The sequence below is a fragment of the Oncorhynchus mykiss genome, chromosome 1 (genome assembly GCF_057628025.1).
Source record: "Oncorhynchus mykiss isolate SJ-2025 chromosome 1, ASM5762802v1, whole genome shotgun sequence".
Classification (NCBI taxonomy): Eukaryota; Metazoa; Chordata; class Actinopteri; order Salmoniformes; family Salmonidae; genus Oncorhynchus; species Oncorhynchus mykiss.
In genome coordinates, this window is record NC_143022.1 from 41,604,257 (window position 1) to 41,621,193 (window position 16,937).

Below are 16,937 nucleotides of genomic sequence, written 5' to 3' on the forward strand. Positions count from 1 at the left end.
AGGCTGTCGAGTCTGCCGATGAGGATGTGGTGATTGACAGAGTCAAAAGCCTTGGCCAGATCAATGAATACGGCTGCACAGTAATGTTTCTTATTGATGGCGGTTAAGATAACGTTTAGAACCTTGAGCGTGGCTGAGGTGCCCCCATGACCAGCTCTGAAACCAGATTGCATATCAAATCAAATCAAATCAAATCAAATTTTATTTGTCACATACACATGGTTAGCAGATGTTAATGCGAGTGTAGCGAAATGCTTGTGCTTCTAGTTCCGACAATGCAGTAATAACCAACAAGTAATCTAACTAACAATTCCAAAACTACTGTCTTGTACACAGTGTGAGGGGATAAAGAATATGTACATAAGGATATATGAATGAGTGATGGTACAGAGCAGCATAGGCAAGATACAGTAGATGGTATCGAGTACAGTATATACATATGAGATGAGTATGTAAACAAAGTGGCATAGTTAAAGTGGCTAGTGATACATGTATTACATAAGGATACAGTCGATGATATAGAGTACAGTATATACGTATGCATATGAGATGAATAATGTAGGGTAAGTAACATTATATAAGGTAGCATTGTTTAAAGTGGCTAGTGATATATTTACATAATTTCCCATCAATTCCCATTATTAAAGTGGCTGGAGTTGAGTCAGTGTCAGTGTGTTGGCAGCAGCCACTCAATGTTAGTGGTGGCTGTTTAACAGTCTGATGGCCTTGAGATAGAAGCTGTTTTTCAGTTTCTCGGTCCGAGCTTTGATGCACCTGTACTGACCTCGCCTTCTGGATGATAGCGGGGTGAACAGGCAGTGGCTCGGGTGGTTGATGTCCTTGATGATCTTTATGGCCTTCCTGTGACATCGGGTGGTGTAGGTGTCCTGGAGGGCAGGTAGTTTGCCCCCGGTGATGCGTTGTGCAGACCTCACTACCCTCTGGAGAGCCTTACGGTTGAGGGCGGAGCAGTGGCCGTACCAGGCTGTGATACAGCCCGCCAGGATGCTCTCGATTGTGCATCTGTAGAAGTTTGTGAGTGCTTTTGGTGACAAGCCGAATTTCTTCAGCCTACTGAGGTTGGCAAATTTCTGCTTGAAAAAGCTAGCCTTGGCTTTTCTAACTGCCTGTGTATAATGGTTTCTAGCTTCCCTGAAAAGCTGCATATCACAGGGGCTTTTCGATGCTAATGCAGAATGCCATAGGATGTTTTTGTGTTGGTTCTCTCCAGACCTGACTGCCCTTAACCAAGGGCTATATCTGTTCCTGGTTCTAAATTTCTTGAATTGGGGCATGCTTATTTAAGATGGTTAGGAAGGCATTTAAAAAAAATAACCAGGCATCCTCTACTGACGAGATGAGATCAATGTCCTTCCAGGATACCCCTTCCAGTTTAGGTCGCCTAGCAGCACGAGCTCTGAAGATAGATGGGGGACAATCAGTTCACATACGGTGTCCAGAACACAGCTGGGGGCAGAGGGTGGTCTATAGCAGGTGGCAACAGTGAGAGACTTGTATTTAGAGAGGTGGATTTTTAAGAGTAGAAGGTCAAATTGTTTGGGTACAGACCTGGATAGTAAGACAGAACTATGCTGGCTATCTTTGCAGTAGATTGCAACACCGCCCCCTTTGGCAGTTCTATCTTGTCTGAAAATGTTGTAGTTAGGTATGAAAATGTCAGAATCTTTGGTGGTCTTCCTAAGCCAGGATTCAGACACAGCTAGAACATCCGGGCTGGCAGAGTGTGCTAAAGCAGTGAATAAAACAAACTTAGGGAGGAGGCTTCTAATGTTAACATGCATGAAACCAAGGCTTTTGTGGTTACAGAAGTCATCAAAAGAGAGCACCTGGGGAATAGGAGTGGAGATAGGCACTGCAGGGCCTGGATTCACTTCTACATCACCAAAGGAAAAGAGGAGGAGTAGGATAAGGGTACGGCTAAAAGCAATGAGAATTGGTCGTCTAGAACGTCTGGAACAGAGAGTAAAAGGAGGTTTCTGGGGGCGATAAAATAGCTTCAAGGTGTAATGTACAGACAAAGGTATGGTAGGATGTGAATACAGTGGAGGTAAACCTAGGTATTGAGTGATGATGAGAGAGATATTGTCTCTAGAAACATCATTGAAACCAGGAGATGTCATCGCATGTGTGGGTGGTGGAACTAATAGGTTGGATAAGGTATAGTGAGCAGGACTAGAGGCTCTACAGGGAAATAAGCCAATAAACAATAACCTGAACAGCAATGGACAAGGCATATTGCCATTAAGGAGAGGCTTTCTTAGTCGAGTGATCAAAAGGGTCCAGTGAGTAGTGAGGTTGGTTGGGATCATGGTGATTCAGACAGCTAGCCGGGCCATTGGTAGCATGGCGATTCCGGATGTTTGCTCCGGAATCAACATAAGCCGATAGTCACACGGATAGCAGCTAGCTAACTGTGAGATCCAGGTATAAATGTCCAGAGCTTGCAGTTGAAATCCGGGGACATGGAAAGAAAAATAGGTCCGGTAAGTTCCGGTCTGAGCCGCGTCGTACAAAACTGGCGATAGATTTTCGAGCTAAAGGATAGCTGATGACCACAAACCGTGGTTAGCTGAATACTGACGATTAGCCAGTAAAAAAGCTAACTAGCTTCTGATTAGCTTCTGGTTAGCTTCAGGCTAGCTTCTGGCTAGCTTCTGGTTAGCTTCTGGTTAGCTTCTGGTTAGCTTCTGGCTAGCTTCTGGTTAGCTTCTGGTTAGCTTCTGGTTAGCTTCTGGTTAGCTTCTGGCTAGCTTCTGGTTAGCTTCTATGGAGGATTACAGATTTGGGGTAAATAATACTTTCTTTCTTTTTTATATAAATAGGTGAGGCAGGTTGCAGGAGAGTGTTTTGAAGATGAGTTTATGGAAAATAAAAAAATATACATAAAAAGGTATGCGAAGAAAGTTGTAAATATATATATATATATATATATATATATATATATATATATATATATATATACGGGACACGACAAGACGAGGACAAAAGACGTCTGACTGCTATGCCATCTTGGTGACATCAAATAAGGAATGGAAAATAACATGGCTATGTATAGGGAGTGGAAAACAACATGGTTATACATAGGCAGTATAATATAACATGGCTATATACAAGGAGTGGAAAATAACATGGTTATATACAGGGAGTACCAGTACTTAGTCGATGTTCAGGGGTACAAGGTAGTTGAGGTAGCTATGTACTGTACATATAGGTAGGGGTAAAGTGACTAGCAGCAACAGTGTGTGTGTGTGTGTGTGTGTGTGTGTTGAGGTGTCAGTGTAAGAATGTGTGAATGTGTGGGTAGAGTCCAGTGTAAGTATGTATGGATAGAGTCCAGTGTGTGCATAGTCAGTGTAAGTATGTATGGATAGATTCCAGTGTGTGCATAGAGTCAGTGCAGGAGAGTCAATGCAGGTAGTCCGGGTAACCATTTGATTAGCTGTTTAGCAGTCTTGTTAATAAGATTTATGGCTTGGGGGTGGAAGCTGTTCAGGGTCCTGTTGGTTCCAGACTGCATTGATACCGCTTGCTGTGTGGTAGCAGAGAGAACAGTTTGTGGCTTGGGTGACTGGATTCTTTGACAATTTTTTGGGACCTTCCTCTGACACGCCTGTTATAGAGGTCCTGCATGACAGGGAGCTTGGCCCGAGTGATGTACTGGGCAGTACAAAGTCCTACCACCAGCGGGCGAATGGAGTTTGCTGTTAGCAAGGGATTTCTCTAATCTCAAATTTGGCGTGCCACCTTCTAGCTGACCACAGCCAGCCAGAGGCTACAAGCAGTTTTGTTGTCTCTTTAAATACCTTACATTTGTTGTGATTTTAATTATGTTTATTTGCCAATTTAAAAACCCAATACAACCACACGTGAACATAATGCAGTCCTGTCATTGAGGATGATGCAAACGGTTCCTTTCTAGCTAAAAATGCCACTACCTAAATTGCCTCACCCACTTTTTGAAAAGTGCTGATCACTACGTACAGTCATAGAACCAGTAGATAGTGATAGCGCTGACATCATCCACGTATTCCTATGGAAAACTCCCAGTGGTGCATGAAATATTATAATTTGAAGCACCAAAAAAACGCTGAGTATCATGGTGAAAGTTGGCCGTAACTACAGTAGCAAAGGATCATGGTTGATGTAGTCGTTTTCATCTTGCCTGAGAGAGTCAACCTATAAGCACACCAGAACCCCTTAGGCGCACGTGCAAAGAGCTTGCATGAGGGCGCGAGCCTCCTCGTAGCCTGCCAGCCCGTGATTGATCTGTGTCAGCACGTGGTCCCGTGTGATTACAAATGTAGTATTCGGAATGGATTAGTATTTCATGAAATATCTTGATTTCTAGCTAACTTTAAAATAATTCACAGTGGTGGTCAAACTTAATCACAATAAACACATTTTAGAGCCTAAGAGAGCCTAAAACGAGAGAGCCTAAAATGACCAGAACAAGCCAAAAAGCCTCAGTAGGAAGTTTTCTTTGTTAAAATCCTCAATCGAATTTTAAAACCTGTCTTTGATACTTGATAGTTTTAACCAACGTGTTTATTGATTTTTCTAGTTTTTAGTTCTCAGTTGTCCATGCAGCAGACTGGAATGCAGAGTTTGTTTACTTAAGTAAGTGCTTTCCTTCATTTGTGAGTAGATTTACTTGCATAACGTTAATGACAATGAGGACAAAAAAAGGCTAGCTAGCCTAGCTAGTTACGTTACTTGGCTCGTTTGCTAACGTTAGTTAGATGGCTTGCTAGCTAGAAACATGAACTTTTTATTTTATTTTTTTATTTTATTTAACCTTTATTTGGCAACTTGGCCATTGCTAGCTAACTAAATTGTTGTTGACTATATGATTGTGTCCTTGCTAGCTGAGTTACTTAGCTAGCTAGCTTGCTAAATTTAGATGGTTTGCTAGCTAACAACATTGACTAACATTTCAGCTACAGTGCCTTCAGAAAGTATTCACACCTCTTCACTTTTTCCACATTTTTACAAAATGGGATTAAAATGGATTTAATTATTTTTTGTCAATGATTAACACAAAATACTATAATCTCAAAATGGAAGAAAAACGTGAACATTTGTAAAAAATAAACAAAAATAAATTAATGAAAACATGTTACAGTCCTGTATTGAACTCTGAAAGCCATCAACTAAATCATATAGCTATCTTTTGGTATACACACTGTCAATCAATTTCGACCTTCCGCAGAGTAAACATGATTGTTTGTTTAGTTCCATCTTTGACTGACATTAGCTAAAGTAAGCTAGCTAATTTTACTCTTATTACTCAATTTGGTAGCCATCTACTCCACCCTATATCTAGCTCACTCCCTCTCTGTGTGTTGGTAGCAATGATGAATGTGTGTAAATCGTCTATGGTTGACTAGTTGGTTCTCAGCAGGCCAGCAATCTTGCTGCCAATTTAGTGATGAAAGTTAATTAACAGCAAGCTGACAAAACTGTCATGTCCATGTTAGGAATGCTTAGCTAGCCAGTCTAATATAGATCAATACAATTAGTGGGGTGGTTAAATTGTGTTTTGTTCTGTGTTTTGTTGTAGGTGGTACAGAATCGGATTCCACCAACGTACACTTCAAACCCCTTGCTCTGCACAAGGTGAAGATAACTTGGCAAAAATATTTACAAGCTACTGTGTCAGCTAAGATAGCTAATTTTACAGTAAGCATTGTATACATGAATTGGGTAGTGTTTGTATGGTTTGTGTTATGGATTACATGTGGTTAGAGGTAGCGTCAGGACCACAGAGTACCTTCCAGACCATGTAATCAATTTAGTCTACCCCTCTTCTTTGTACCTTTGCTTTTTGTAAAACTTATCTTATCTTCAGTCATTCTACAGTGCCCTGCTGAAAAATACAAGTACATAAGCACAAGGAGCGGACAGGCCTTGTGGTTATGGAGCACAACAAGATTGTGGGACAGAAACCAGCAAGGGACACTGAAAGGTATAAAATCAAGACTACAACAGCAATGACACAACCACATCATTCTTCTCTGCAGATTCTCAAAACACATTACAAAGACCTCTCTACAAAATTCCCCTGCAAAGGGCTACTATTGACAAGTATGATCTGTCAATGTGCTGTGGGAGGTTTACTGAGAGTAAATCGAGATGAGGAAGGGTTTTTGGTTGTGCAGGGTTGTGCTTAGACAGTAAATGTATTGTTGTGTATGAGAGCGATTAAGGTGCAATTTCTCCTCAATCTCCCATACACAAAAATGTAAACGTATAAACTGACTTCCTAAGGCTATTTACCAGAAAATCTTCTGCAAGAGGTCCAAACAATTGGTGGTTAAGGAGCCCTACAATGCTTTTGGCAGTCTTATCCAACTGGCTGTTCACCGCAGACAGAACAGGCCCATCACCATAAGCGCAAAGAGTATCAGGTTCCCCAGCCCACCATGCCAAACACAATTGCCAGTGTTATGAAGCCGGATAAAGTACTATGGCTGCGTTTACACAGGCAGTCCAATTCTGATATTTTTTTCATTAATTGGTCTTTTGACCAATCAGATCAGTTCGGAAAAAGATCTGATGTGATTTAAGACCAATTATTGGGAAAAATATCAGAATTGAGCTGCCTGTATTAAAGCAGCCAGTGTGGCTCAGCATAAGACCATGTGAATAGGGGTCTCCAACCCTGTTCCTGGAGAGCTACCCTCTTGTAGGCTTTTGCTCCAACCCCACTTGTAACTAACCTAGTTCAGTTTATAAACCAGCTAATTATTAGAATCAGGTGTGCTAGATTAGCGTTGGAGTGAAAACCTAAAGGACTGTAGCTCCCCAGGAACAGGGTTGGTGAGCCCTGTGTAGAACCACCAAAAAGAAATATGGATATTTTCTATCAATCTTTGAAATTGATCTGCCCTTATGGATTCACAGACTATATTTATATAAGCTGTACAGTACTTTCTGTAGCAACAAAGAGATACTAGACATTCAGATTTCCAAAGAATGTTTGTTTATTTGTCAAATTCTAAAATACATGGGAGTGTATACTATTTAATGCCAACTCTATCAACTGGGTATTGAACAAGAATGTTATATGGTAAAAGTAACTTACAAAAAAAATAGATGAACATTGTAGTATAGTTCAGTGTGTCCAAGTGCTACTCAGATGTAGAGACATACGAGTGCAGAGAACTGTAGCTACAGATTGTTAGACCAGATAATGTGATTTAACCAAAGATTTTTGCCGACATCTTGTCTTTCAAGTCTTCTCTCATTGATCGAGACAGGTGGGTGTCCACCCCAAAGCGGCATTTGAACGTAAACATTAATTTTTTTGTCAAAATGCGTTTTGCCTTCTGGAATATGTGAACTTTCATGTGCATTAATAACAAACGTGTATTCTATCCATAAATACGATTGTTAAATTACGGGCCTAGTTGGTTTAGCCACGGAAAAAGAGGGGAACCTTCCCGCTAGCCATGGTTGGCTGAGATAATGGATGGGTTGGACATGCTGGGAGATGAGTTTGGATTGATCTGCCATGTAGCATGCATCTGTCTATAACGTGAGCTGTTCACTATGTGTTGACAGTCCTTTCTACCATGACATTTTTTGAAAGATATAACGTTAGCCATCGAGAACTACAAAAGTTTTGCTACTTTTCTCAACAACATTGATGCCCTGAATTTAGCAGGGGCTATTGACAGATCAGTTGGAAAAAGGGATGGTCTACTTTCTGCACATGCCATGGTCAGTGTGAACCAGAGTGACTTGATATAACGCTGGCCAAACAAGATGTAACTACAAACAAGAGATAATTGGTTCCAGTCTCCAGTGAAGTGTTCATCCATGTATGCAGGTAAGTCTAGCTACATTTACAGATAAGTTTCTAATTTTGTCAGAAAGTTGTTTTTATTGCAAGTTAAAGCGTACTGTTAGTTAGCTAGCAAATGTTAGCTTGCTGGCTCAGTAGTTAATGTTACGTGTATGATCTGTTTGGTGATATTATTCAAATATTACTTATTACCGTGCTTCTACACCTGCATTGCTTGCTGTTAAGGGTTTTAGGCTGGGTTTCTGTACAGCACTTTGAGATATCAGCTGATGTACGAAGGGCTATATAAATAAATTTGATTTGATATTATTCAAATCAGAAATCCATTTGCATTGTTAGTTAAGGCCTAATGTTAGCTAGCTAACATTGAACCTAGTTTGTTAGATTTAGCTACCTGCAAATTCATACTACAGCTATGACAATGTTTGTATTGGTAATAGCAGTGGTGGACAAAATACCCAATTGCCATACTTGAGTAAAAATGAAGATACCTTAACAGAAAATGACTCAAGTAAAAGTGAAAGTCACCCATTAAAATACTACTTGAGTAAAAGTCAAAAGGTATTTGATTGTTTAATATACTTTAGGCTAGGCACCACAGGCAAAACTTTTGATTTTGCTTCTGTCAATTTTCAGATTTGGGGATATTTTCCAACTATAACTTCCATACTTTCATAAAATGTAAAATCGGATGTGAATAAAAATAGGCGATCTCAGTTAGCCAATGCGAGAAAATCAGTGAATGAAAGAAAAAATTAGCCTGATCAGCCAATCGAGGCAGTGTCAGGATAGGTAGAGGAAGAAAAGGAGGTAGTCGGCAGTTGAGATGAAGATGACAGCTAGCAGCGATTAACCAGACAGCAGCCAGCCAGCCAACAGTGACTTTTATTCCACACATCACAAATAAAGCATCTTGTCCATGCCCTAAGTGTCTAAATGCTGGACTGAAAATCACCATAGACCCCACCAACCAGGGATTCTGTCATGTTAGACTGTGCACACTGTGAAGGTAATCGTGATTTAGGAGCGTTTACACTTCCTCCAGGCTGCAGGAGTGATCCAGGGGAGATGTGGCATTTGATATAAATGTGAGGATGGTTCTTCTAGCCCACGAACTTGGACATGATTATGCAGCTCTAAAGAAAATAAGCAAAGTCATAGGGATTCCTTCCTTCTGTCTCCGATCCTATAAGAGACATGACCGGAGAGTGACAGGTAAATAAAAAGGGGGAGTAGCCCATTATTGTCAGGTGACTTGCTGTGTACAGTGCCTTGCGAAAGTATTCGGCCCCCTTGAACTTTGCGACCTTTTGCCACATTTCAGGCTTCAAACATAAAGATATAAAACTGTATTTTTTTGTGAAGAATCAACAACAAGTGGGACACAATCATGAAGTGGAACGACATTTATTGGATATTTCAAACTTTTTAACAAATCAAAAACTGAAAAATTGGGCGTGCAAAATTATTCAGCCCCCTTAAGTTAATACTTTGTAGCGCCACCTTTTGCTGCGATTACAGCTGTAAGTCGCTTGGGGTATGTCTCTATCAGTTTTGCACATCGAGAGACTGAAATATTTTCCCATTCCTCCTTGCAAAACAGCTCGAGCTCAGTGAGGTTGGATGGAGAGCATTTGTGAACAGCAGTTTTCAGTTCTTTCCACAGATTCTCGATTGGATTCAGGTCTGGACTTTGACTTGGCCATTCTAACACCTGGATATGTTTATTTTTGAACCATTCCATTGTAGATTTTGCTTTATTTTTTGGATCATTGTCTTGTTGGAAGACAAATCTCCATCCCAGTCTCAGGTCATTTGCAGACTCCATCAGGTTTTCTTCCAGAATGGTCCTGTATTTGTCTCCATCCATCTTCCCATCAATTTTAACCATCTTCCCTGTCCCTGCTGAAGAAAAGCAGGCCCAAACCATGATGCTGCCACCACAATGTTTGACAGTGGGGATGGTGTGTTGCTTTTACGCCAAACATAACGTTTTGCATTGTTGCCAAAAAGTTCAATTTTGGTTTCATCTGACCAGAGCACCTTCTTCCAAATGTTTGGTGTGTCTCCCAGGTGGCTTGTGGCAAACTTTAACCGACACTTTTTATGGAGATCTTTAAGAAATGGCTTTCTTCTTGCCACTCTTCCATAAAGGCCAGATTTGTGCAATATACGACTGATTGTTGTCCTATGGACAGAGTCTCCCACCTCAGCTGTAGATCTCTGCAGTTCATCCAGAGTGATCATGGGCCTCTTGGCTACATCTCTGATCAGTCTTCTCCTTGTATGAGCTGAAAGTTTAGAGGGACGGCCAGGTCTTGGTAGATTTGCAGTGGTCTGATACTCCTTCCATTTCAATATTATCGCTTGCACAGTGCTCCTTGGGATGTTTAAAGTTTGGGAAATCTTTTTGTATCCAAATCCGGCTTCACAACAGTATCTCGGACTTGCCTGGTGTGTTCCTTGTTCTTCATGATGCTCTCTGCGCTTTTTACGGACCTCTGAGACTATCACAGTGCAGGTGCATTTATACGGAGACTTGATTACACACAGGTGGATTGTATTTATCATCATTAGTCATTTAGGTCAACATTGGATCATTCAGAGATCCTCACTGAACTTCTGGAGAGAGTTTGCTGCACTGAAAGTAAAGGGGCTGAATCATTTTGCACGCCCAATTTTTCAGTTTTTGATTTGTTAAAAAAGTTTGAAATATCCAATAAATGTCGTTCCACTTCATGATTGTGTCCCACTTGTTGTTGATTCTTCACAAAAAAATACAGTTTTATATCTTTATGTTTGAAGCCTGAAATGTGGCAAAAGGTCGCAAAGTTCAAAGGGGCCGAATACTTTCGCAAGGCACTGTATAAATAATATTTATTTCCTTGCTCCAGCAAATGTATTCAATTAATAAAAAGAGTGATAGGAAAACATAACTATACAATGAGACTGTCACATTGGCCTAAATTGTTATAGGGCTGTAGCCTACTGTGATCACTGAGAAATTAGCTTTACTTAAAGTAATTACATGCTGATATGCTAATATTTACATAGGGTAATATGCTGATATTTAGTCCTGCAGTTATGACTGTAATGTTGACAGACATAAGTACTTTCCTCCTCCACTTTAGTTGCAGATATTCAGAGAAGGCTACAGTCAATGGAGAGTGCTGCAAAGCAAATTAAAAGAGAATACGCAGATATTGACCCAGACATACTGTGGCAGAGTTGCTGTAGGAGGATGAGGATGCCATCATAGACATTGACATATCCTTCGATGGCACTTGGCACAAGATAGAAATCACTTCCAACTACGGTATAGGTGTGTGCATTGGTGCTGATACCAGCATACACAGATTCTTTGGTCTTATAGTCGGACTAATACCGCGGCTTTAAAAAAATATTTTGTCGTTTTTGATTTTAAGCGTAATTTTATCTGTGAATATATGCAAAATTTGCATCTGTCATATATGTGAATATTTTATAAACTGTTTTGTAAAAGTCTGACAATTGAGTGTCTTATCAAAACAAAATAAAACAATCTGCCTTGAAGCAATGTGTTGAAAAACATATTCTCGTAATATGGTTATGCCTCATTTGCATATTTTAATTTTTAAATAAATAAAACCTGTAATACAATAGATTTTTGTATTTAAGTATACTTTCAAATGGTACATTTTCAGTCTTATGAGCGTAAAGGGAAAAAATCCCTATTAACCTGTGGTGCCTGGCCTTCAAAAATATACTTAAGTATCAAGTGAAAGTATAAATCATTTCAAATGCCTTATATTAGGCAAACCAGATGGCACAATTTTGTTGTTTTTATTTTACGGATAGTCAGGGGCACACTCCAACACTCCAAGACATAATTTACAAATGAAGCATTTGTGTTTAGTGAGTCGGCCAGATCAGAGGCAGTAGGGATGACCAGGGATGTTCTTTCCTGTCCTGTTAAGCATTCTAAATGTAACCAGTACTTTTGGGTGCCAGGGAAAATATATGGAATAAAAAGTATATTTATTTTCATTAGGAATGTAGTGGAGTAAAAGTAAAACTTGTCAAAAATATAAATAGTGATGTACAGATACCCCTAAAAACTACTTTAATAGTACTTTAAAGTGTTTTTACTTAAGTACTTTCCTTTCTAACTAGCTAGCTACATGTCTAAACAAAAGACTCCACTTCGGCCAGATTATTACAAGACCCATCAAATTAGCCAGGTGTCTGGGGATGATTACGGCCATCTATTGTATTTAATGAACATGTGTCAATGTCTAGACAATAGTGATGTGGCTGGGGGTGGTTATAGCATTTCCATTAATTGACCCATCAATTTGGACAAGTGTGTTGAGTAAGTGTCATTTTATAATGATAAAGTATTTTTATCCGGACACTTTCTGTTTCTGATATTGCTACTATGCAAGTAACCACCGTTGATATCTTCTGCATCTGTGCAGGTGACAAATAAACATACATTTTATATAGTGTGTGTTTACCACATGTGAATCCTAAAATAGATTGGTGGCGCTAAGGTTTAAGAGGGTGTGAACGATGCTGAATGGGTGTAGACAAAGAAGAGCTCTCCAGTAGGTGTATCAAAGTATTCAAAGACCATTTTCTCAAAAGTGGGGTCACAAGTTTATCAACTTCCTAAGCAGAATTATTTTCCCCATTGTTCCTCAACTGCAGTGTATTATATACAATTTTCTAGTCTAGTCTATACTTTTATCCAATGTAATAAACACAATTTCAAATGTTGCTGCATAAGACCGAATAGAGGTGGTCTGTCACATAATGTTGGATTACTTTAAGGTGTAAAAAAGTATTTATTTTAATATCAGAGCTTTTTTTAAATTCAAACTGACCACCTGCAACTGGACACAGCCATTTTAGGAGACTCCTGTTTCTCTGAATCAAGGACGAAGATGGCATCGCTAACGTTGGTCGAAAACTCTCTGTGCTACACCTACAGTGAAGGAAAAAAGTATTTGATCCCCTGCTGATTTTGTACATTTGCCCACTGGCAAAGAAATGATCAGTCTATAATTTTAATGGAAGGTTTAATTGAACAGTGAGAGACAGAATGGCAACAAAAAAATCTAGAAAAACGCATGTCAAAAATTTTATAAATTGATTTCCATTTTAATGAGGGAAATAAGTATTTGACCCCCTCTCAATCAGAAAGATTTCTGGCTCCCAGGTGTCTTTTATACAGGTAACGAGCTGAGATTAGGAGCACACTCTTAAAGGGAGTGCTCCTAATCTCAGGTTGTTACCTGTGTAAAAGGCACCTGTCCACAGAAGCAATCAATCAATCAGATTCCAAACTCTCTACCATGGCCAAGACCAAAGAGCTCTCCAAGGATGTCAGGGACAAGATTGTAGACCTACACAAGGCTGGAATGGTCTATAAGACCATCGCCAAGCAGCTTGGTGAGAAGGTGACAACAGTTGGTGCGATTATTCACAAATGGAAGAAACACAAAATAACTGTCAATCTCCCTCGGCTTGGGGCTCCATACAAGATCTCACAAAAATCCAGCAAAATGGAGTCGTGATCAGATTTGCCAATGGGAAGGCGGGGGAGGGTCTTGTAGGCACCCGGGAAGTTGGAGTAGCAGTGGTCGAGTATTTTAACAGTGCGAGTAGAACTTTGGTAGCCTTTTCCTCAAATTTGCTTTGTTAAAATCCCCAGCTACAATAAATGTTGCCTCGGGACATCAACATTGTGAACAGAATGTCCCATGGTGGCAGTGGGCTTGTAGTATAGGCATGCATAAGCTACGGACAACGATCACAATTGCATTTTATCCATGGAAATTTGTACGCACAAAGATACCGTGACGAGACCTTGAGGCCCATTCTTGTGTCATTCATCACCTCATGTTCAGCATGATAATTTACGGCCCCATGTTGCAAGGATCTGTACACAATTCCTGGAAGCTAGCTAAGAGCAAAAATAAAAATTATTGGATTTCCCCCACACTGTAACACAGTAGTATGTTAGCCTGCAATACTCAATATGGGTTTCAGTAGATAAACTAAAGTTAGCTAGGTGGCTTGCAGGAAAAATAACTTACTTAGGTAGTCACCATATTTGTCATCTGCCCTCTTGGTGCTGGCATTGGCTATAGCTGAGCTTCTAACGTTAGCTAAATCCAACTCTTTGCTATATTCCGATTGAAACATGGTTGAATGTCACCATGTAGCTAATACATGCTCCATTGTCGAATTTGTGTTGATGAGAGGAATCACTTGAAACTATCTGGTCATCTTTTTCACCTTTGAAAGAAGGATTGTTTTGTCCCCGCCTTGGGGAATGAAGCACCACCCAACAGAAGTTGTAGTCTTTCAGAGACTGGAAAGAATGTGTATATTTAGCAATGAATCTGCCAATAGGTGCCCTGACCTGCCTTCCTTCTGGGCAGTTATGTGTGAAACATATCTCACTGTCCTAGAAATGCCTCAGACATGATGAAAACAAGCCTAGAGTCCCCCAGGGTAAAATTCCCATTTAAGTGTAAAACTAACAATGACTCAATAATCCATGCTATCTGGGAATGCTATGAAGTCCAAAAGTTATGGGCGGAGCTACAAAGTTGGCTGTCAGAAGTATTACAATGTAAACGTACTTTTATTCCATTTGTCTGCATATTTCAAGACATGGCATATGGGGGTGTAATGAGATACCCAATGGGCTGGAAGATTCTCATCACTCATCTTGAAAACACGTATGCTAAATACTTGGAAATTAACACAATGGAAAAACCGAATGATTTATTATTGAGAAATTGAAATAGCATGTGTGACAGAGGAAAAACTAATTGGTACAATTTAAGGCCATGTGGCAAACAACAATACAAGCACTAGGGATGGGGTGTGAGCATGTGGGTCTGGGCTGTTGATGTTCATACGTGAATGTTTGTATCTGGTGTAAAACATTTTTTATATATACAGTAACAGTCAAACGTTTGGACACCTACTCATTCCAAGGTTTTCATTTTGACTATTTTCTACATTGTAGAATAATAGTGATGACATAAACTATGAAATAACACATATGGAATCATGTAGTAACCAAAAAAGTGTTAAACAAATACAAATATATGTTATATTTGAGATTCTTCAAATTAGCCACCCTTTGCCTTGATGACGGCTTTGCACATTCTGTGCCTTCGAAAAGTATTCAGACCCCTTGACTTTTTCCAAATGTTGTTAGGTTTCAGCCTTATTCTAAAATGGATTAAATAAAATATGTTCCTCATCAATCTACACACAATACCCCTTAATGACAAAGCGAAAACTGTTTTCTATACATTTTTGCAAATGTATATAAAACAAAAAAAATCAGAAATAATTTATTTACTGTAAAAAAAAAATCTAAAAACATAATTCCACTTTAACATTATGGTGAATTGTGTGTAGGCCAGTGACAGAAAATCTAAATTCAGTTTAAATATGCTGCAACACAACATTTAGAAAAAGTCAAGGGGTCTGAAAACTTTCTGAATGCAACATATATACTGTAGCTTCAATCAGAAGAGAAAAAAAACAACCTTTATTTAGGTAGCTAATCTGGTGTGTCTTTCAATAAGGTCAATGGCCAGCCCCAGCATCATATTCATCACAGCACCATGTGGATGTAATAGCCATGGAGGTACATTGGGGCAAAAAAGTATTTAGTCAGCCACCAATTGTGCAAGTTCTCCCCCTTAAAAAGATGAGAGAGGCCTGTACATTTTCATCATAGGTACACTTCAACTATGACTGAGAAAAAAAATCCAGAAAATCACATTGTAGGATTTTTAATGAATTTATTTGCAAATGATGGTGGCAAATAAGTATCACATTGTAGGATTTTTAATTAACATAGTCTGTCATTTCTAATACTTCTTTTGCATATTGTACTGTAGCTCAGGTTGCAGGATGTAATGCGCGCCAATGACCTGAAGAAGTCGACAGTGTGGCAGAAGCTACCTTGCATTCTGCCAAATCGTCTTGCCATAGTCTCAACCTGGACTGGGGCAGGGTATAAGGCCTGTTTCAGGGACTTGTTTCTGAAGACCACTCTTCACAGTATGTTTTGATATTATTAAATCCGTTACACTTGTTTTCTCTACTTTTAAGTCAATTCTTAAACTCATGTGTAAGACCATGTGCGATTTAAAATGTAACTCAATGTTCTTTATTTGTGTATAGGAGCCATTCGGAAGAGCCCTGCAACCCGGGATGTCACGGATAAGGTGGTCCAGAGTCAGGCCACCTGTAACCTGAAAGGGGCCTATGATTGTGAAGGTAGGAGGTGGCGGCACACAGGGGAGAGGGATCCACTGCAGTGAGGGTGAACATCAAGTCTCTGACCACTTGTCTCAATGCCAGTTTCTACCCCAAGCCACAAGACTGTTCCAACAGCTGAACCCTGGGCTGATGACTACACCTTACCACACTTACCGTTTATTAATATACTGTACACACTGAATTATTAAAAAAAATTGAATTGGTCTACCAGACCAATGCAATAGTTGTCACCTTACTGCACTACTAATGCATATAGTTTCCTATAATTCTACGCTGCTACTGTACTGTACCTTATTCCACTCACTATGTACATGGGCAAACAATTTCCATAGCCTGCTATATCCCAATTAAACCATTTTTTAAATCTTATTTTCTTTAATCTGCATGCCTCTTGTACTTGATTTAGTTTATTTCATATTTTTATTAGTATGTTGTATATTTACAATGCCCCTTATTTGATTGCTTACCTTTTTTACTTATTTGATTACTATGTCAATTATGCTGCCATTGCACTGTGTGAAGAGCCTGACAATAAAATGTGATTTGACTGGATCGGATTTGTCGTCACCAGTGGATCCAGGTGACCAGGACTGGCCCTCGTGATCTGATATATTTTGCACACACAAAATCATTTACTGGACTTTTCCAGAAACATTTTTCAAATGGAATGGCATCCATTGCATGTTAAATAATACAAATATATAAAAAGTACGTGGTGACAGGGAGAAGGTATGCCGCTGGCTTGAAGCTGAAATTAGCGTCTTGCCTCCGACTGGCAGTTGTAGTGTTGCCGGTCGGGATGAGGGTGCGT

The 16,937-nt window shown here is 39.6% G+C and overlaps 1 protein-coding gene across 1 annotated transcript; it reads left to right on the forward strand.

Annotated features, from left to right (window-relative positions):
- Positions 1-7,565: 7,565 nt before the first annotated feature.
- LOC149985505 (uncharacterized) lies at positions 7,566-16,678 on the forward strand. Its single transcript, XM_090183189.1, has 3 exons — positions 7,566-7,852; positions 15,742-15,904; positions 16,028-16,678. Exons 1-3 carry the CDS (start codon positions 7,847-7,849, stop codon positions 16,165-16,167), a joined length of 309 nt encoding a protein of 102 aa, XP_090039315.1. The 5' UTR covers positions 7,566-7,846; the 3' UTR covers positions 16,168-16,678.
- Positions 16,679-16,937: the final 259 nt, after the last annotated feature.

Excerpts from the sequence above, each read along its gene's own strand:
- LOC149985505 (XM_090183189.1), top strand. Across the intron at positions 15,905-16,027 it reads TCTGAAGACCACTCTTCACA|GAGCCATTCGGAAGAGCCCT; the intron begins GTATGTTTTGAT and ends ATTTGTGTATAG.